This window comes from Eretmochelys imbricata, chromosome 3 (genome assembly GCF_965152235.1).
Source record: "Eretmochelys imbricata isolate rEreImb1 chromosome 3, rEreImb1.hap1, whole genome shotgun sequence".
In the NCBI taxonomy this organism is placed as follows: Eukaryota; Metazoa; Chordata; order Testudines; family Cheloniidae; genus Eretmochelys; species Eretmochelys imbricata.
Genome location: NC_135574.1, coordinates 9,109,709 through 9,132,715, shown reverse-complemented (window position 1 = coordinate 9,132,715; position 23,007 = coordinate 9,109,709). Strand labels below are relative to the sequence as shown.

At 42.8% G+C, this 23,007-nt stretch overlaps 1 protein-coding gene across 1 annotated transcript in view; it reads right to left on the bottom strand.

The window, feature by feature from the left end:
• MSRA (methionine sulfoxide reductase A) overlaps window positions 1-23,007 on the bottom strand; it is a 442,222-nt gene that overhangs the window by 187,043 nt on the left and 232,172 nt on the right. Inside the window, exon 3 of the mRNA XM_077812365.1 lies at window positions 22,446-22,565. Within this exon, the coding sequence (XP_077668491.1) occupies window positions 22,446-22,565 (120 nt within the window). The remainder of the gene's footprint in view (window positions 1-22,445; window positions 22,566-23,007) is intronic.

The following is a 23,007-nucleotide window of genomic DNA, read 5'->3' as shown; positions in this document are numbered from 1 at the left end:
TTGGAATGCAATAAAGGGGCCTGTGTGATTTCTTCTTTTTTTTTTTTTTTTGGCTTCTTGATAACCAGTGTGGGGAATCAGAAGCACAGTTTGTGACTGGTTGAGGAGAATAACTTCAGTGTTACACCCCAGTCTTGGAGTATCTGCTCTCCCTTTTGCAGCCTGCCCTGACCTCGGCATTTCCAGTGAGGGCTGACAACTTCTACTCCTGAGGGAATTCTGCACCAAAAAAATAAATATTCTGCGAACAATATTTTAAAATTCTGTAAAATTCTGCATATTTTATTTGTCAAAATAACACAATATAATCACAGCATTTTCAATTATTTGCTGACAAGTATTTTGAAATAAATTACCAAAATAATTGAAAATGGTACGATTATATTCTTATTGTGTTTCTGTGTTATTTTGACAATTAAAATATGCAGAACTTTGCAGAATTTTTAATTTTTTGGTGCAGAATTCCCTTAAGAGTACCAGGGTTCTGTGTGACATAGTTTGGATGCAGGGAGCTGGGTGGGGGTCTGGGTGCAGGGTGGGAATCTGGATGCACAGGGTTTTGGTGCAGGGGGGATGGGAGGGGAGCCCAGGTGAAGGTGATTAGGGCTCAGTGGTGAGGGCAGGGACTGGGGCTTGATGGGATTGGGGGATCAGAGTGAAGCTGCTTGGGGCTCAGTGGGGTGGGAGTCCAGGTATGACGGGTCCAGGTATGAGGGGTATCACCAGCCTCCTGATGCAGGGGGTGAGGCTCAGTGGGGTGGGGTTAGGGGTGCTCAGTAGAGGGGTTCTGGGTGTGGGGGGTTCCTGATATGGAGGGGGCTCAGTACGGATGTTCCAGGTGTGTGGGTGGGGGGAAGGGTCCCTATACAAAGAGCTGCTCCCTCTGGCCGCCCAACCCCCTTGCACCCGGACCCCCCCACACATCCCTCCCGCTGAGCCTCACCCACCTGCACCCAGACCCCCACACGCACACACAAGATGCAGAGCTTCCTGCAGCCAAGGGAAGTTTCTGGGGCTTGATCTGACCCAGCTATGGCTGCTCCGTGCAGGGAAGGGGGAGGGGGAACTCCATCCTCCCCCACACCAGCTGGGACTAACATCCCTGGATGACCAGGGATTCTTCCCCCCGCCCTCACCTGAACAGACACGTGTCCCAGGGAGGGGTGAGTGAGTACTGATGCAGCTTCTCTTTGCTTCCAAACAGAAACCATTTTCTGCAAGGAAGCAAAGGGAAACTGCAGAGGGCATTTTTCTGCTGTGCTGCGGTTATGCACAATTTCCCCAGGAGTAAACCCCACAGAGGACAATGAACTGCCCATATATGGGCCATTGCAATCTACAAAACTCCTGCTTAGCTGCCTCCTAACCCTGTAGGCGCTTAAACTCCCTCAGTGCCTACATTTTTGCAGAAAAAGGTCCCTAGGTCCATTTGGTTCTGCCTCCGATCATATCTGCCGCTACCTCACTCTAGGCACCCTGATGCCTATCACTTGTCTAAGCCCCAGAATGATCCAAAAACTGCGGTAAGATAGGTGCTCCTCCACCTAAGTTGTGTGCAGAGCACAGTCTGGTAGGTCTGATCAGAGGCCTACTCTGACCACTGGTCTATGGGATAATCTAATTCGGGGCTCCCGCAATCTCTCCTTTTGAAGTTGTTCTACTTTAGTTAAGTCATGGAATAATTAAATATTAACTGGGCCAGAGAGAGTGAGAATGACTCTGTACCCCAACAGTTAGCACTCACCTGAGAGGAAGCAGATCCCTGTTCAAATCCCTTCATCTCATGAGGCAGAGGGGGGACTTGAACCAGAGATCACTCACACCCATGGGAGAACTCTAACCCCTGAAGTAAGGAATACAAGGGAGGTCACCCTCTTCTTCCCTCGCTCCCCAAAGCTCTTGTGTGTGGAGTTAGGTGGCCTCTGAGCACACCTACAAGACTGGGCCCTGGACGCAAATTAGGTGGAAGAGCACCTATCTTCCCCCGGCTCATGGATTGCTCAAAGAGAGAGTCCACCTCCCTGCAGCCTGGACTTGAGCGCTTATCTCAGAGAGAGGAGAGGAGCTTAGGACACACTCTGCTCACTGGCATCTCCCATTGGCTAGTTTAGGCAGCTCCCGCCCACGACAGTGTCCTGAGTTTTGCGGATCACATTCTAAGGCACCTATCTCTCCCCATCCATTGTTTAAGGAGCCTACGCACCTAACTCAGACTTTGTAGATCAGTGTTGTTCCAGAGATTTTCTAGGTAACTAAAAGATAAGCGTTGCAATGGTGAGCATCACAACATGTAAAACCCTTTGTGGATGCAGGCCTAAAGATACAGATAGGTACCTAATGGGATTCACAAAGACTCCTAAGTGGGTCATATGCCTAAATCCCATTTACTCCAATGAGAGTTATGCACTAAACCTGTTTAGGCACTTCTGTTAATCCCACTAGGTACCTATCTGTAGGTGCCTAAATATTTTGGAAAACTGATCCTCAGTGCTTACAGAGAAACTTCTCCTCACCTTCCCCCATCCCTGCCCCTGCTGGGCTACCATCAAAACTGACCAGACTTGTCAGAATGGGAAGAAGGAGTGGCCAAGCCAGGCATGCTCTAGGGAGGTTGTTGCACCACTTTTTAGATCATAAAATCGGTATCTGAAAGGCTATTTGGTAGAAATTGAATATTATAATTTTTAGCTTTAGAATAGGTCATCTGTTCAAATCCATGGTATGTTGCTAGTGCCCCAAACATTGTGACAGTCCATTTGGCTGTGTAGTGGTCCATGGAAAATGAGAGTTTGGGAGTTTCACTCTGTTTCTCCAGGGAAAAGCACTCACCTCATTGACACAGCATTATAAACTCATCACTTGCTAAACTCCAATGCTTATATCAAATGTTTTATTTGCTTAAAAGAGCAACTTTGTTGGGTTTTTTTAACGTGTTTTGTTTGTTCTCGGAAATGGCCACACCAAATGGTAACATGCTCACACACACACGCATGCACAGAGATATTGAGATGAGTAATGCATGATGGCCTAATTACACACCCCTGAAAAATGGAGTTTATAATATGCTGCTGATGTACCCTTGCTGGTAAGGGGCTTTATACATTTTTTATTATTATTGGGACATGAGACTCAATTATTAAAAATATGTATTACGGCTATAACACAACCAAAACAGAGCTATTTATAATACTCATAATGGTTGTAAGAGCACAATTACGTGTCTATGTAAAAAAAAAAAAAAAAAAAAAAAAAATGAAGCCCCTATGAGTTTTACCTTTTCATAAGCCTGAAGGATCACTCCACTAGGCTCTGCACCAGCTGTTATAATTCATGAGAGAGAGACTATTTCCTTTATTACTAAAAGGGTGATGTAAATCAAATGCAGACCTTAGGAAAAAAAGACTTTCATTTATTAAGTTTACATAAAAAAATTAAGAGATGTTAATAAATACTGTGTCTATTAGCAGGTCTAAATCTATCTCAAATGCCCCACAGTGAAGTCTTACATCAGTTGTTATTGAGACATTAAATGCTTTTCTTACAGGCTTAGTGCAATCAATTTAAACTTACAGTCATCTTGTACCCATATGTGCGGCTCCCGTTGATGAGATGGCTATTAATAAAGGAATAGATGGCTGTGAATTAAAGCAAGCTCTACTTAATCACATTAATCCAGAGTATGTTAAAGGCTTCAATTTTCTAAATAATTTTGGGCTTAATGCCTCCAAGATGGGCAGACTGTTCTATTGATGCAGCATCTGGTCCAATTTAAACTGCATTGTGAGAGAGGAATTGTCAGGCCTTTGCAAAAATAAGGAAGACTGACAGTTTTAGGATGCACCCAAAACTGCTACAGCTGAGACAAAAGATACGGCAAGATATTGAAAAAGACCTACAACAATTAGAAGACAGCCCACTGCTCAGCAAATGCAACTCTACTGTTCAATGAATTGTATATGATTAACTTACTCTTGCTGATGGGATGAGTACTCCACACACTTAACCATTACTGTGTTTTCCAGTCATTGAACATCCAACAGCTGCTGCTGTGAAGTATATTCACTTACCCATTACTTTGGGTTACCAATTAGAGAAAATTATTTGAAAAGAAATGGTGTAACCACTATCACCACCCTCCTATTAACCACATTTCCTGGCTTCAAACCTTTTTCCTGTCCTTCTAAAGGTTTTGGTTTTTGTTAAGTGAAAGTAAGAGTTGTACCATGAACTCCAACACCAAGGCTTATCTTGGCTCGTGGTGTCAAAATCTTGCTGCTTCCAAGGAAAGGGACACAGAAATAATGTTTTCAATAGTGTTAGGAGACTTCAGAGAACAAAACCTTTTCTAAGGGACTTGGTTGTTTTAGTACAATTCTGCAGCAGGAGGAATTTTATTTATTTATTTAGCGGCCAACCTTTACAGAGATTCTTTATTGCAGGTGGACACTGAATATTTTAAAATCTCCCACAGGGCAAAATATAATGTTTCCTATTCTATTTCTCTTACATTTGAAGTGTCAGAATTGCTTAAAGTCTCGGGGAAAGCAATGAGCACAGGGCCAGATTCTGCTCTGTTACACAAGTGCAAGTTAGTAGTAACTCCAATGAAATCAATGCTGTTACACTGGTCGTAAGGCATTGTGTATAAGAAAAGAATCAGGTCCATATTTTTGAGGACACTGTTACATACCTGAAGAAAACTTTGTATGAGAGCTGCTTTTAATTTCAAGGGAAGTTTTTACAGAATGTTGAAAGCTGATTCTGAATGGAGATATACCATAGTATGGACCAAACTGCCTCCCAAAACAAGCCCTACTGCAAAGAGCTGACAATGTAAGCGAGCATGAAAAGAGGCTGAGGAAGATAACACGTAAAAGGGATGAAGGCAAACAAGAATAAATGCACAGAATTAGGTTATGGGGTTGCTTGAGTGGCAGAGCGTGCATCATATTAGTCTCTAACTTTGCTTGATTGGAACTTTTTCATATAATTACATTTTTTTCAATATAATTCAAAAGAAATTAGAACATCATTTCTTGTTGGATTGGAAGAGGGATTTGAAGGAGGAAAGGAAGGCTACAAGGCACACAGAATCACACAGGCCATTCTAAGCATAGGTGGCAGCATGGGAGAAACCATGAGGGATGCTACTGAGAGAGGAGAAAAAAAAAAGGGGGCCCTGAAGGAAGGGTTATCATCTCTTCTTTTGAAAGAGTTCCATCAGATCTTTGTTTTTTAACTTCCACCTGGAAAGTCATCAGAACAACGACAGTGATGCTGGTATAATGTCTCATATATAAAATGGCACCTCTAATAGGGCAGCAATCCAAGGCCCTGTTGGCTACAGTTGTGGGCCAAAGACATTGTAAAGGCCTGTGATCAATAAATTGTAAAGTAAGAGGGCTACCATCTGAGCCATACTGGCTAATCTGCATGGATGGACAAGCCATTCTTAAAAAAAATTATGATATCATTTGCATTATGGCAACACCTACAGGCCGCAGTCGGGTTCAGGCCCCCATTGTGCTAGGCGTTGTAAACATAGAGAGTAAGAAATCTGAAGAGTTTGAAGTTGAAATAGACAAGACAAAGGGTGGAAGGATTACTTCTAAAAGTTTACAAAATACTATGGAAGCAACGGTTCTACCAGGTAAATTTTCCATTTAAATTTTCCCCCCTTCACAATCCATTCTGAATATGGAAACAATTTTCTCATCCCCTCTGGGGAGAATAACTCGAGACTTGTCTACAAAGGGAAGTTAGTGCACAACAAGGTAGGGAGCAAATTTACAACACACTACTACGCTGAAAGAATTCCCCATGTGGACACTCTGACTGCTCAATAAAAGTGTCATTGTGTGCTTTAGCTTAAAACACTCTAAAGTGTATTAAAATAAACTGCCCGAGGACACTTTTAGTGTGCAGCAAGAGTGTCCATACAGGGAATTAGTGCAGATTATTCTACTGCAGGGTAGCTGGCGTGCTAAAAGTGCATACCCTAGTGTTAGGATATAGATATTCAGGCCTGTCTGTAAAGGCCTGTACTCTAAGAATTTAGGTGTATTCTTATCACTTGGCTAGATATAGAGGTATAAAAGAAACAATCAAAATCACTGTCTGCCAGTGTAAGGTCCTTCTCTTACTGTGACAGTCTGAGGCCCTGTTCTTAGGCTAAGGCCTTTGGCTAAGCAACAGAGGCAGCCATAAGCTGGGAAGCGACCAGTCACATCCTCCCATTCCAAACTAGTCACATTGAAAGAAGGTGCTATTGGGCTGTTAGGAATACAATCCTGTCCTGATAGTGCCTATCATCTCCAGAGAAAGGGAAGTGCCTAGAAGATGTAAAAGGAAACTTAGTTTGATAGCATCCTGTCTGGCAAGAACTCACTTATCAATACTGGGATGTGAAATCCTCACTTTTGTATTGTTTTGTCATTATAGTTCCCACTTTGCTATTGTTTGTCTGAATAATCTCTGTCTGGTTCTGTGATTGTTTCTGTCTGCTGTATAATTAATTTTGCTGGGTGTAAACTAATTAACGTGGTGGGATATAATTGGTTACATAATCATGTTACAATATGTTAGGATTGGTTAGTTAAATTTCAGGAAAATGATTGGTTAAGGTATAGCTAAGCAGAACTCAAGTTTTACTATATAGTCTGCAGTCAATCAGGGAGTGCGTGTGGGTGTGGGAAGGGGAAATGGGAACAGGGAATGAGGGTGGGGAAATTGGAATCATGTTTGGCTAAATGGGGAAATGGGAACAGGGAATGGGGGTAAGGAAACTGGAATCATGTTTGGCTAAGGGCAGGAATGGGAACAGAGACACAGGTGTAAGGCTCTGTGGTGTCAGAGCTGGGAAGGGGGACACTAAGGAAGGAAACTGGAATCATGCTTGCTGGAAGTTCACCCCAATAAACATCGAATTGTTTGCACATTTGGACTTTGGGTATTGTTGCTCTCTGTTCATGCGAGAAGGACCAGGGAAGTAAGTGGGTGAAGGAATAAGGCCCCTAACATCTAGCTAGCTGTGCATTAACTTCCCCATACAGACAAGCCCTCGTATTCCTCATGCAAGCAAGTCTCACTGACATCAATGGGAGTTTAGTCCACGCTTGGAGGTCACGCCTTGATGCGTGTAACTTTTTCAGTAAGATCTTTCTCTCGGGAAAGCTGGAGAAATCAATAGAGCATTTATTATCCAACCTGTCAAATGCTGCAGAAATTAGGATCTTTTAAGTGACTATAACTCCAAATTGACAGCAATAGCTCATATCACTGGTATGAAATATATTTATTTCTGAGTATAATACTATGAAACTTGCCTTTTGTAAGAGACTCTGACACAGGAGCGGAACTACTCATAAGCAATTCAACTGAGTAAAGATACAAAAAGGAGGAAAGAGCCTCTAAGAGATATCAGTGCTCTTAGCTCCATCGTTCTGATGAGTTCTGCCCTTCCGTATTATATGAATACGTCATGTATATTCAAATTCCACTTCATGATAACAATGAATCTGCCTAGATAAAACTATTATCACCCTGCAAATAAAAGCATTGGAGAAGAATTCAAGGCCATAAAGAGATAAATATGCAACAAGACACATGGCTTTATGATAAATCGCTCTGCAGCGCTTGCCTTCCGCATTTGTTGTGACATTATTCTTCATTTCTGCACCTTTTGTGGGAGATTCAAAATACTTTTACAGCAGGAGCATCTGCTGTAGCTAAAGTTATAAAAACATTTCAAAAAGGTATGGGACAGTGAAAAGAGGGATTTAAAATGGAAATGTTTGCGCTTGTTTAGTATAGAAGCTTCTGTTGCTTTTTTAAAACTTAAAATTGGAACTCATTTGTGTGAATATATGTTTACCTGCTTTAACTCTGTACATAACTATCATTTCCTTTTCCTATATAATAAATCTTTAGATAGTTTACTATAGGACTGGCTAGAAGCGTTTGTCTTTGATGTGGGATCTAAAGTGCAGTTGACCTGGATTAAGTGACTGGTCCTTTGGGCTTGGAAGTTACCTGAATAATGCTGTGATACTCAGTGTCAGGCACCATCACAAAGGTAGGCTTGCCTAGGTAACAGGACAGATCAGAGCATCCAAGAGGACTGTCTGTGGTCCACGGTTTGGTTGTTACAGTGCCTGAGGAGTTTACACTTGATACTTGATTGGTGAAATCTAAGTCTAGAACTCACGGCCAGTTTGGGGTTTGTGCCCTGCTTCTTAACAGTCTGCCCTGAGGTTGGCACTCACACTCTTGAGCCCCTACAAGACAGCTTGTATCTGTCACCAGCAGAAGTTGGTCCAATAAAAGATATTACCTCACCCACCCTGTCTCTCGCCTTTCAAACTGACATTTTACTTCTCAGGCACAGTTTGCCTATACAGAGTTACTTACACCTGTGGTGCAGTGTAAATGATGTGATAATAATTAAAAGACTGCATTTGACAGATTTAATTCTGCCCCCAATTACACTTGTCTAAGTACCATTGCATGGCTCTAAGAGGGGACAGATTATGATTATATGTTGCTTGCAGTATATGTTTTGGTCCCTTGGACTTTTCTGCCCTTTGGGGGAACTAATCTACTGAAACATGCATATGACTGGGTGGCAGGAGACTGGCTTTTATTCCTGATCCTTCCGCTGACTTCCTGAGTGACGTTGGTCAAGTCTCTTACCTTCCAGATTTTATAATACTTACTGCACACACTCTGCAAAGCACTTTGAGATCATCATATGAAGAATGCTAGATAAATACAAACTACCATTTTTCTCTTGGGTCCAGCTCTCTGGTGTGGAGGCATCAGAAGGTAAGCCCCTCTGCTGCTCTCCTGCCTTCAGACCTCTCTAGTCCTCCAGCCCAGGCTCCTTGGCTTGGGGAAGTCATCTGGCAAACCTCTCTTCCTGTTCTCCTTGCCTTCAGCCTTCCCGCAGGAAATATCTTCTGTCTCTGGCAGCTTTCATCCACCCTTCCTGACTGACTTTGGCAGCCCTGACTCACCAGGCCTTTCACCAGCTCTCTCTCCCCTCTAGAGCATAGGTGCCCTCTTTTAAGTCCCACTGGAATGAGCTGATGAGGGACAGTTACACTGGTCGTGCTCCCTCTTAATGGGCCACTGTGACTCTGTGTGACAGCCTCAGAAAGACCAACTTCAACCTTTTGTTGCTAGAATCTGTATGGATACAAATTCCAGGTCATAAACATAAAATATAATAGGGTGTGCTACCAGCTTCTGGATCAGCGCAGTGATGGAGAATACTAAAGAAAATATTGCAACGTACATTCATATTATTTTTAATGTTAAAATAGAGAAGGGGAGAGGACACTGCAATATAGAACTCCACAGGTCATGCTTCTGGGGACAGATGTGCAGTTGCCTGTGATGCCCCGGGGACAGCCAGAAGAAAATCCTGAACAATCTGAGCATGCTTCCTCTTACCCCTGATATTTCTCTGAGACAACCCAACATCTCCTCATGACTGATGTGGTCACATGCTCAAGAGAAATCTAGATGAGTATGATTTTTCACCGTTTTTCATGACTGTGAGGAGATCATCTACAAGCAAGACTTATGTAGTCTGTGCCACATTCCAATCTAAAACCTGGCCGGGAATTGGGATATCTAGCATCCCGGCCTACGTGGGTATAGTTAGAGGTGGCTCTTCACTAACTTATTGCCTTGCTCAGAAATGTAAAATTAGAAACATTAATATACTCTTTATTATGCCGATACAGTACATTAGCAGAAAGTGAAACTGTATACACTTTATGGAAATGTGACATTAGAACAGAATCCCTGGAAGGCATTTCAGCCACAATTAACATTTTATATACTTTGGAAAGAAAATAAAATTAATTTATAATTTTATTGCTTCACTGAATAAACAGTGGCTGGGCCAATTGAGTAGTGGGTAGACAAAGAAAGGAAAGTTGCACCAAGTGAGTATTATGAAATTTTCCATAAAGGATTTCTTATGTTTTCCCCCCACCTTCCAAAGGCCCTTAACTATGACTTTGAGATCTTCTGTTGGAAGATGCTATAGAAATACAGAGGGTCATTATATAAACAAATTCTTATTGCTAAGGCATGGTTCATTGATTTGATAGACGCTATTCTTACTCTCACATACTACTCACTCTCACGTATACTAGTATTTAGATGCCACGAAGCACCTTTAACAAAAGCCAGCACACTAAGCAAACTACAGCAAAGTCTCCTTAAAAATGTCCTCCACAAATTCAATGGCACAAAGTGTAAATGAAACCACATTGTTCCTCTTACATTTCAACTTTTCAAACAGCTTGCATTTATTTTCACTTACTTTCTTTCTGAGCACTAAACCTGTATCTGCCTGGAAAGACTATACGGCCTGGTCTACACCTAAAACTTTCACTGACCTAACAGTGCTGTGAAATATTTTGCAACCTGAGCACCATAGTCAGGTCGACCTAACCCCCGGTGTAGAGACAGGTTGATGGAAGGATTCTTCCGTCAACCTAGCCACCACCTATAAGAGAAGTGAACTACCTACATCGATGGAAAAACACCTTCTGTTGATGTAGGAAGTGTCTACACTACAACAGCACAGCTGTAGCTGTGCCTCTGTAGTGGCTGTAATGTAGACCTGCCAAAAGTAAGAAGGAGATTCAAGCCCACATCCTCAAAGGTGAGGGTCTTGGCTTCAGTTTCTAAGTTCTATTAAACATCTAAAGAAAAACTAGAGCTATATATTTAGCTGATCCACTTCACTTTAAAGAGGGAAACTGAAACAGGAATGCATTGAGGCCACAAGGGCCCCAAAGGATCTGTATCACCTTCTCACAGGACCAAACTCTGCTCAGTTATGCCCTGAGCAACCTCCTTTGAAGTCAGGGTGTTTTAAAGTGTATAACTCAGCAGAATTTGGCCTAATACTTTCAGTTTTATAAACAAAAAAATTATAGTCTTATCAAGAAAGCTAGATAAAAAATAGAATTTTAAGCTCTTAAAAACAGATTTTTCCCATCATTTATATGAGATACATGCTACCCAGGCTCCCATTTAAAATTACTGAGAATTATTATCCTGCTGTGAATGAGATTGTGTGCAACTTGTAGACTTTCAGACATAAGCACAGGAGCGTGTATCTCGTAAAGGGGTTGGTAAAAGTTGGTTATAATGATTACACGCAGTAATTACAGTATTATCTCAATATCAGGAAGAGATAAGATGCTCCTGAAAACATTAATCATCATCTCCACAGCACCTTAGTGTTGTGTCACCAAAGGAATTAAGATTTCAATTTGGGAAATAAGCACCTAGGAGTAGTAAAATAAAACAAATCCACTGCAACAAACAATTAATGTATGAACAGCCCAAACTGCTTATACCATCTGTTTTCCTTGCAGAAAGATGGTCTCCCAACAGCTGTAGTCCCTTCCTGTTTTTCACTCTTCCTTACCCACTATGTTCAGTGCTCCTTATTTTTTATTTTATTTTTATTTAATTTTTTGTTACATGTCTAACATTTGAAAATATACTGCAAATATTTACTACCAGCTATAGTTCTTACCACCATGAGTAGCCCCATTTGAATTCAGTACAGCTACTACCTGTAGTAATCACTACTTCCAGAAGAAAGGGTTTGCAGAATTGATCCTTTAGATTGTAAATCCCTAGAGGCAAGGATTGCCTTCTGACTTGTCTGTAAAGCATTATGCACACTAATAGCCCTGTGGAAAAATAAAATAATTAATAGCAGCAATAAAGGTAATATGGAAGGTGAACTCCTAGGGACTCTCATCCCATATTCACAAATATTAACACAACCATAAAGATGCTTAAATTCCTAAAATGAGCAATCCCTTCCTCCCATACCCTGTTGTGTCAGCAGCACTGTTGGGGCCAGTAGATCCTGTCCTAGCATCCAAATCTTGAGAGACTCATGAGGGGGCAGCTATCCAGCAAAGCATTCCATTGCAGCTACATCTGAATTGCCCTCAGAACACAAAGATTATGCCAATGTTTGTGAAAAGAGCAATGAGGAAACCCTGCCTCCACACTGGGACTATAGAGCTGCAGCCAGGAGCAAATATACCCTTTGAACAAATTTATGCCATGTCAGGACCTGAGCTGATGGTGCTCTGGTTTACCTGGCCTGAGGGTTTATCTTCAAGTCAACCTTGCCAGCTGCCACAGCAGTCCATTTCATTAAGAAGAAAGATAGCAGTCTCTGACTCCGCATTGATTACCATGCAGTAAATCAGATAACTATCAGGAACTATTACCCGCTACCCCCGATTCCTGAGTTGCTAGATCACATGGGGGCTGCCCACATATTCACTAAGCTGGGGAGGGAGGAGGCATACAACCTTGAGCAAATCAAGGAAGGGGATGAGTGAAAGACTGCCTTCCAAACATGGTATGGCCGCTACGTATGCCCTTTGGGTTGACCAATGCCCTGGTCACCTTCCAACATTTTATAAATGATGTATTCCCAGACATATTTGACCAGTACATAGTAGTCTACCCAGATGACGTATTGGTCTTTTCCGACGACCCTCAACAGCATACCACTCATATCTGAAAGGTTCTGGAATGCTTATGACAGCATGGCCTTTATGCCAAGCTCAAGAAGTATTCCTTTGATCAGGTCTCCACAGAGTTCTTGCTCTTCACCTTATCCCAGAAAGGATCCAGATGGAACCATGCAAGGTCCAAGATGTCCAAGACTGGGCAAATCCCCACACAGTACATGGCCTGCAACACTTCCTGGGGTTTGCTCTTTTGTTTTTTAAATGGAAAATTCAGGATGAATTGTCAATAAACAAACTGAGCTCCTCGCTGCTCTCCGCCAGAAAAATGCCCAGTTCCATTGTTCTCCTGAGGTTCAATATACATTCAATCAGCTGAAACTCTCCTTTACTGCTGCATCCATATTGGCTATCATAACATCATGACATCGATGTCATGTAAACCTTCATTGTAGGAGCTGACAAATATACTCAATTGGGGCTGGCCTCTCCCAATGACTTGGTCCTGAACAAGTGTTACACTAATGCATTTATTGCTTGAGGTAGCTCCCCGTGCAGAGCTAAACTACGAAATACTTGATAAGGAACTCCTGATCACAAAAAAACACCTTTGTGGCATGGTGGCACTACCTGGAAGGTATTCACTGGTCATAAAAATCTGGAATATCTTTTTAGGGCAAAAGCCTTAAACAAATGGCAGCTTTGGTGGGTCCTGTTTTTCTCATGATTTGACTTCATCATCACATGTCACCCCGGATCCAAAAACAGCAAGGCTGACACCTTGTCCCACAGATATAGTACGAACCCATGAGGCCCCAGCCAGGAACCAACCCTTATTCTCAAATCTTGTAACTTTCTCAGTACAGCTTGTCACCAGGATATATTCACATAGATACACTCTGCCTCAGGATTTCTGACTAACAAACAAGCTGTTAGCAACAATTAACTGCGTGACTCCCAGGAAGGGATCATGTATATAAGGGACCATGTCTATGTTCCCCCAGAACCTGCAAGAATTGCTTTCCTGTAACTGGTTTCAGAGTAGCAGCCTATAACTGTGCCACGACTCTCCCCTAACAGGACAGTTGGGGCACTTTGAGGCCCAACAATTAATATCCTGCTCCTTTTGGTGGCCAAGAATGTGCCCCATAATGTGCTGGAAATGGCCTAACCTGAAGATTACTTTAGATAAGCTATTACCAGCAGGACAGTGGGGTGGGAGGAGGTATTGTTTCATATTCTCTGTGTATATATAAAGTCTGCTGCAGTTTCCACGGTATGCATCTGATGAAGTGAGCTGTAACTCACGAAAGCTCATGCTCAAATAAATTGGTTAGTCTCTAAGGTGCCACAAGTACTCCTTTTCTTTTTCCCCATGATAAGGTCATTCATTGCTTCCTGCAATGTTTGTGCCCCTGCCAAGACACCATGCCATAAGCCCTGAGGTCTCCTCTAGCTCTTGGACACCCCCTCTCAACCCAGAGTGGCCATCACTGTAGACTTCACTGTAGAATTACAAAAGTCCAACAAATTTGCAACAATTTTGACAGTAGTGGAGCACTTTACCAAAATGGCCCACTTCATACCTTGCACAGGCCTCCCCTCCACTCAGGAGACAGCCCACCTATGGATTAGCCATATAGTTCACCTCCATGGCCTTCCAGAATGCATCACAGGGTCTCAGTTCACAGCCCGGTTCTGGTGTGAGGCAATGCACCTGTTGGAGGTCCACACATCTCTTTCCTCTGCTTACCATCCCCAGTCTAATGGCCAAAAAGAAAGGGCCAACCAAATTCTCAAAAGCATCTGCAATGATACATCACTAATCACCAGGATGACTAGTCCTCCCTTCTCCCTTACATGGAGTTTGCATACAACAATGCAGATCATGCGCCTATGGGTCAAAGCTCCCATCTTTTTATATATCAACTATGGGTTCCATCTTCAATTACTTGTGTCCTCTCCCAATCTGGCCACCTCAGACCTAGTGCAGAGGATTCATCAGGCCCAGGAAGAAGTGAAGGACCACCTGGAAAAAGCAAGAGCAGACTATAAATGGTATATGAACCAACATTGACAGCAAGGTCCCACCTACTCACTAGGACAAAATGTATGGCTCTCCATAGAGCATCTCCACATCATCAGACCTATTTGCCAGCTGAATTTTCGGTTCCTTGGCCCTTTAAAGATCCTGCAACACGTCTAGTCACTTTTGAATTGCAATCTCTGAAGATTCACCCGGTGTTTTGTGTGTCACTTTTGAAGCCCTACATGGAAAACCCTTTCCTTCACAGTACCCAGCCACCTTCTCCACCATTCCAGGTACAGGGCCAAGAGGAATACGTGGTTCACAAGATCCTGGATTTTAAGCACAAACATGGCAGACTCTGGTATCTTGTTGACTGGGAGGGGTACGATCCTGAGGAGCACATCTGGGAGCTGGCGGAAAATGTACATGGCCCCACACGCATACAAACATTTCCCAAGAATCACCCTGAAAAGCCTGGTCCCATGCCACCCTGAGAACATGCCTTAGAGGGACCATGGGTATCAAACACTGGTTCACGGGGCTCTTAGGAGTCAGTAAGTTCCAGCTGGCTCCTCAGCAGCTACAAACATCCATTGTGGATATTCTGGTTACCAATAAGCTTTCATGCTGTCCTTTATTTTTAAATGATAATATCCAAAATTCTTGTTTATTTCCTGGTGCACAGTGGTACACTGGTTGACCCTGCAGACTCTGGTCAGCAAAGGTAACTAAATAACTCTGAATATACACAGGAAGAAGCTCTTCTAAATAAAAGGTGCCATTCTTTCCATAACAGTTTTCTAGGTAAAATTTTAGCTGGTAACTGAAATTCAATGCATCCCTTTGACTTCTTTTTGCCAAGGTCGTAATATTTCAGCAGCATCTTCTATCATATGACAAGATGGTTTCTGAAGTGAAAATGGTTGTGATCCTGTTACTCTATTACTTTAGCAACTTCCTGAAAAGAGATTACAGTGAATTTCTCATGATTTTGTCTGCACATTTAGGACCATGGGACTATAATCTCAAGCCTATATAGAGATCATCTATTTCTAAAAGTGGCGTGGCTATAACAATAGATATAATGATATGGAATGCTAATATCTAATGTACTCTATAAAAGTATTAATACATGAAACCAACTTTGATCTCTTCAGTATTTTGTACTTTGATTGGTTGACCTTTACACCCTTTCTCACAGGTGAGTGAGGCTAAAAAAAAGTGGGGAAAGGTGGAATGGGTAACCAATCATGCTGAAGAATATTGAACAGATCAAAGTTGTGCAGAGCACTGATATTCTTCACAGAATCTATACGTCATTAAAATTCTTACACCCCATTCTTATAAGAGAAGCTGTAAGGAGGCCAGACAAAGGCACAACAGGAATCTATTCTCTTGACAATGACTTTCACAATAAAAGAAAATGTTCTGAACTATTCCCATTACTGTCTGAAGACTTTAATCTTCTGGACTTCAGCTTCTGTTCTTAAAATCCTTCAGGTCCCTTTAGAAGTTATAAAAAGTGAGGTTAATGCTTGTAGTTTGATTATGCATTTAAACATTTTGGAGAGTAAGACACACACTTGGAAAGATGTTGTGATGTCCCAGTTTTATTCCCAAGGAAGTGCTGGGCTTTTAAAGTCATAGCCCACAATCTCAATATTCTGATAATTTTTGATAGAAAATTAAACTATACTGGGTAGGCGACAGGGAACACTGGGAAGAGTAAAGAGAAATCTTTCCCCATGCTGATTGTTCCTTCCTTACCAATGAGTGCGATGGGCAACCCATAGCACTGGCCTGTGACACAGATTTCCCTTTGTTGTGCCACCCACATCTGTGATCATGCTATTTACATGCAAGCATATAAAACAAGCACCAGGTCACTGAAGCAAGCCTTTTGCATTCCCTCTCTTAAAATGAAGACATATCAACTAACAGTGAATGTGAAAAGCAACCTTGCCTCCTGTTTGATGTATAATTAAGATGAAGCTAACTTTGAAAATCACCAATTGACCAAAGGGATAGGAGGTAACAGAGCAAGAAATTAATTTTGTGTTTCTCCACCTTCTTTTCCAGCTACGGAGAAATCTTCAGGGTGACCTTTGGATGCTTAGAAACTTTAAAGGCAAGTGGAACACTTAGACATAAAAAGCACTCCCTGACACCACCTGCTATGCAAGATGCACTGGTATCCATCAATAAAATATGTACATGCTGCATTTATAAAACAATTTCACATCTGAATATTGCATGAACACTGCGCCCCACATAGATGCTTCCTTTACATCCTGTTATTAATTTTAAGGATTACTCATTCGTACAAAAGACACAGAAAATTTTAAGACAAAGTATTGGGGATTGCCTGGGTTATGAACAGGGATAGTTAGTACATTTCTGAATATCTCCCCATAGCCATAATAAATATGTAATAAATAAATAATAAGAATGTATATTTCCTGTGCAATGTATGATCCCTGAAGTGTATTTTTATAGAATAAAATGACCTGCTTTGGTGTTCACAGGTTCCTCTTCCCGGAAGTCTGAAAAATGTTCTGGGTTTCAGAAAATGGTCGTAAGCTTCAGCTTTTATATAGTAATTGCGCCAGGTCATGAAGGACAGCAGCATCATTTTTTTCGCTTCTGACTTCAGTGCCACTGGAGTTATCCGGATTTCAAAAAACGTATGACTACACTGACAAACACAGAATTGTTCTGAACAAAAATACGAGGAGAATTTCACAGTAAGGAAGAGCCTGGTCTGTGTAACGCTTGCCAAATATGCTGTCTTTATGCATTGGTCTAATGCAGTGGTCTCCAAAGTGGGGTGCGCAAGACGATCGATTGGGGGGCGCAGCAGGAGGAGCAAAAAAGGGGAGAGGCTGGGGGGGGGTGGCCCTGAGTCCTCCGGCCCGTGTAGGAGCAGGGGCAACTGCACAACTAGCGCCCGGAAAGAAGCGGCACTTTCCCCTTCAAAGCCGGCTGGAGAGAAGCTGCCTCTGCTCCTCCTGAGTCCGGCCCGTGCTCTCAGGGCTGCATTCCGAAAGGGGTTTAAGAGCTGCAGGCCAGGGCCCCGGGGCCCCCTTAGCCCAGGGCCCTGAAGCCCCTAAAGCCCCTGTGTTCCGGGTGGCCCTGCCTGCTGTGGGCGGAGGGGGGCAGCTCCCAGAATCTCGGCTCCCAGAATTGTGGCCATGGGGGTGGTGCTGCGCTGCTCGGAGCCACCTGCACACTCCCTGCACCAAACAGGAGCTGCCCCAGGTAAGTGCTCTGCACCTCCTGCCTGCCCCAGCCTCGAGCGCCCTCCCGCACCCCAACTCCCTCCCAGACCCCGCACCCCCACCCTGAGCGCCCTCCCGCACCCCAACTCCCTCCCAGACCCCGCACCCCCACCCTGAGCGCCCTCCCGCACCCCAACTCCCTCCCAGACCCCGCACCCCCACCCTGAGCGCCCTCCCGCACCCCAACTCCCTCCCAGACCCCGCACCCCCACCCTGAGCGCCCTCCCGCACCCCAACTCCCTCTCAGACCCCGCACCCCCACCCTGAGCGCCCTCCCGCACCCCAACTCCCTCCCAGACCCCGCACCCCCACCCTGAGCGCCCTCCCGCACCCCAACTCCCTCCCAGACCCCGCACCCCCACCCTGAGCGCCCTCCCGCACCCCAACTCCCTCCCAGACCCCGCACCCCCACCCTGAGCGCCCTCCCGCACCCCAACTCCCTCCCAGACCCCGCACCCCCACCCTGAGCGCCTGCTGTATCACAAAGTGTTAAACCAAGATTTTCAAAAATAATAAAGCATATTCAATCACACTGCTCCCACTAAAAATATTATTAATAATAATTTTTTAGTGAGAGTAAGTTTTTTTGTACCGTTAATAAATAAAAAAATTTTAAAAATATTGTTTATTTCATTATCTCATCTTTTTAATTTCTATTTTTTGTGTATGTTTTATAATTTACACAATATATTAGTACAGTAGTACATGTATACAATTTATACATAAATAAATATACATATATTGGGGGTGCGTGCTCAAAAAATTTTTACTGATAGGGGTGCGCAATCAAAAAAGTTTGGAGACCACTGGTCTAATGCACTGAAAATAGCTCAGAATGCTTCTCCACTGCAGAATGGCTTTTCATATTTTCATCTGTACAGTAGTTACTATGAAATGTAAAAATAATTTTCTATCAGTGTATTCATAAGCTTCACAAGAGCTTGATTATCTCTAAACATCAATTTAACAAGGCAACACCATACCAATTGATAGGACGATCTGTAGAACAACAGTTTATGCTCTGTATAGTATGACACTGGTCTGACCTCTATTTCTTGCAAGCAGAAATCATGGCTCTTCCACCTTCCCACCAGCTAGAATCCAGTGAACTTTCAAAATGCCTTGGACAGAGCTCTACACAAGAACAGCTATATTGACAAATCCCTTCTAGTGTAAACAAAGCTTAAGGTTTTGAGTGGTGAGGTTTATTCTGAGGCAACAATAACTGTCACTAAATGACATTTCTGTGTTTGTTTTACAGAAAAATGATACATTCAGTGTTTTAACTATGGTTTAGAAATGGCCATTTTCCATTTTTTAAAAATCCCCACTGTTTTCCACCATGTGACAAGAGAAGGTGTGACACTCCTTCCCAAGACCTCCCCCACTTTGGGCACAATATGCTGCTCTTAGCTTTCCACACAGGTGATCACTATGCAAACGGTACCATTGTGGCCTTTGTATGCAAAAGTAGGGCTAGGAGGCACAACTAATTTATAAAGTGCTCTGAGACCCTTGGGTAAAAGGCACACACACACACGTGCAAGTTAGAGTTATTGGTATTGTAATGCTCTATTTTTGCAGTGCACCTTCAAGGCATGTGAACCTGACCTATCTTTTGTTAGACCACCTCTCACCTGAGATAGCCAATTGCAGATCGGGTTCTATGGTTCCCCCCTGCCCTTTATTCCAGGAGCATACATTAATTCATTATTATGCCATATTTATGCATGAAAAGACATGGTACATGCTCCAAAAAGCTCACAGTCAAAATCAAATAGACAAATACAGTATACAAGTGTAACAGGGTTGGACATCCCCTATGCGCCCCCTCGTGGCCAGGGGTGTCTGTGCAGTGCCCTGCTAATAATTTCTCTCTCAAAGGGCTCCTTACAGACTCCACATGCTCTTCCTGAGCTCAGAATACCCATCTTTGGGGTCTGCGGTTTAGTCACAGAAAATAACTCAAAATAAAACTCCAAGTCCCAAATTAAAGTCTCACAAACAAATATTTCTCTTCCTAATCCCAAGATCCTCTGCCTGGAGAGCTTCTGCACTCTTTCCCTTGCCTGCTCAGGGTCCCTCCTGCATTAGCAGGTTACTCCCAACCTTTCCTGGCTGTAGTGTTAGACCCAGATCCCAGGACTCTGCTGGAGCCTACTCACTCCTAGCAATCTCTGTTCTTCTGAAGCAATACCCACACCTGCAGCTTCCAGCTGCTCTTTATAGGAGAATCACCTGATCCCTCTCAAGTGGGGCTCATCTGGTACTCTGGGCTGGATTAGCCCCAGGCTCTTCAGCCCAAGGACCCTGTTACAACAGGATATTACCCTCTCTCTCTATGGAGCTATTCTGGAGCCCAGCAGGAGGACTGAAGCCAGTCTACAATGCAAGTATTCAAGAGAGCTTACACTCTCAGCATACAGGTTTCAGAATAGCAGCCACATTAGTCTGTATCCGCAAAAAGAAAAGGAGGACTTGTGGTACCTTAGAGACTAACAAATTTATTTGAGCATAAGCTTTTGTGAGCTACAGCTCACTTCATCGGATGCATTCAGTGGAAAATACAGTGGGGAGATTTATATACACAAAGAACATGAAACAATGGGTGTTACCATACACACTGTAACGAGAGTGATCAGGTAAGGTGAGCTTTTACCATCGGGGGAGGGGGAAAACCTTTTGTAGTGATAATCAAGGTGGGCCATTTCCAGCGTTGACAAGAACGTGTGAGGAACGTGGGAGGTGGAAGGGGGAATAAACACGGGGAAATAGTTTTACTTTGTGTAATGACCCATCCACTCCCAGTCTTTATTCAAGCCTAAATTAATTGTATCCCGTTTGCAAATTAATTCCAATTCAACAGTCTCTCGTAGGAGTCTGTTTCTGAAGTTTTTTTGTTGAAGAATTGCCACTTTTAGGTCTGTAATCAGTATACTTCACTGTCTCTCCCAGCCCATCCCCTGTTCCAGCCTCTGTTCACACCTTCCCTGGCCAGCAGCCAGCACTTAGCAACTTTAGAGGGACCCTCAAAATTCTACCATAAATCTCAGCATACCAGGACTGTGTGTGTGTGTTGGGATGGAGGAAATTGTAACATACTTCACTATCCAACATAAAAGGTCTGATACTCAGGGGAATTATGGTCACATTTTGTGGGCCTTTTACCAGCTAATGGTCAGGCTGTTGAAGAGAATGAACTGAAAGTGCCAGATGGCTAGAGGACTACACACAATCGTAAACACTGCACATGGAGCACTGAAGTGGAGAACCAGGCCCAACGTGTAATATAGTGGAAGTTAAGCTTTCAGAAAGGAGGTAATGGATGAGCTAGACAAATGAGAAAGACATGGCTGATCGGCTGCGCTGTTTTCTTAACGTGTGATGACTCTCCTTGTGTCTGTGCTCTCCAGCTGCCTGCAGGTGCCCCAGCCTAAGGTATAGCCTGCAACTGCCCAGGCATCAGTTAATGCCAAAGGTACCCTCTCCCAGTATTCTAGTTTGGCGGGGCGGGGGGTTAAGTTCATTTCCACTCAGTCCTTCCTTTCAGGAACACTTTGGCTGTTAGTTGTCACTAGTGAAAGATTACCTCTGTGCCTATGTAAAAATAGCTCCCATCATTTTTGTTTTCTAGAGTAATTTCCTGTAAGTGTTTCATTTCTTGCTTAATAAAGACACAACGTCACTTTTCACCATCTTGCTTATTTACAGGTGGTTTCTGTTTCCTTGGGTACTCTGCAGCAATTCTCTTTGGCTGATGTGACATCTACTAATTGCTAGGACTGCCAAACTTTTTCCACTATTTTATGTCATCCCTAGGTGCCCGGTAATAAACAAAAGTGGTAGAGCAGCCTCAGCAGTTGGCATGAAAAGTGTTGACAAGAGAACAAAAGCAAAGTGAAACCTCAAAGCTATCATCTACTAAAGACTGTGTAGGAGAGCAAGCCGGAAGAACTATGCCCAGCATGGGTACACTTTCAGAGCAGCACTAATCAGTGTAAAATAGCTGTAAAGGATTATGGGATTTGAATTACCGGTAAAAACAATGGAAGGTTTTTGGTTGTAGTAGGGTGGAAGGACTGGTGAGAGCATGGACAAATCCTGGAGTTTTGTTTTGGACTGGTGGGATGGTGGCTGTTGGGTGTATATAAAAGATAAAGTATTGAAAATAATTCAGGAGAGAGATGATATTTAAACTTATCACCATAAGACAGCCTAGGGACAAAAAGAAAGACTGAGCTGATTCCTGACTTCTGTCAGTACTAAAGGAATAGTTTGAATTGTACATTATCGGTTTTCCAAAGAAGAAATATACGGTAGTTATAATTTCCTGAGAGCATACAGGAAAACCTAACAGACTAAAACAATGTAAACCTGTTTCTTTTCATCCTTAGTGTATTTGTATGCACCCCAGCTAATTAGATACTGGGGGATGATGGTTGCTTGTAAATATCTTAGATTATATTAACATTTAGATTGGTTCAGTAGATATCAGTGTTCATTATGGATCCAACCCTGAGAGGTTCTGATCACCCTCCACTCCCATTAAAATAGATCATAATCTTGTAGGATCAGGTCCATGATCTGTGAAATCAAAGGAAACAGACATACCTGAACAAACCTCTTCATAGGTGGGATTTGGGGTACACCCTCCTGCATAACCCACTTGAGTGGAGTAGACTCCTTTCTGTGTCCAAAACTTTCTCTCTGCTCCCCAGAAACATCCCATACCTGTATAATGTGTAAAGTATACAACAAGATGTCAAGATCTAATCAATATTAAATCAATCACTTGCACATTAATTAAGACTCTCTGTACTGGAAACGACTGATGCAACTGGCACATGACAGTCAAATGTCCACCAAGATTAGCTATGGATTTACGATTCTGTACAAATCCATTCCCCTTCATGAAGCAAGCACAGACAAAACGTCTGATTCGTCTGAATATCAGCATATTATAGATAGCAAAATTTAGAATAACCTATATGATTTTCAAAGGCACACATTTTAATGACATGAATCCCCACCCACCTAAAAAAAACCATTGCTTAAATGGCAATTGTACATATTTCTGTAGCCGCATTTTCCTTTAGTTGATTAGCAAGCTGTCAAAACACATTAATTTGTATTAATGGCAAACATTTATTTAATGTTCTGCTTCCTGGCACAT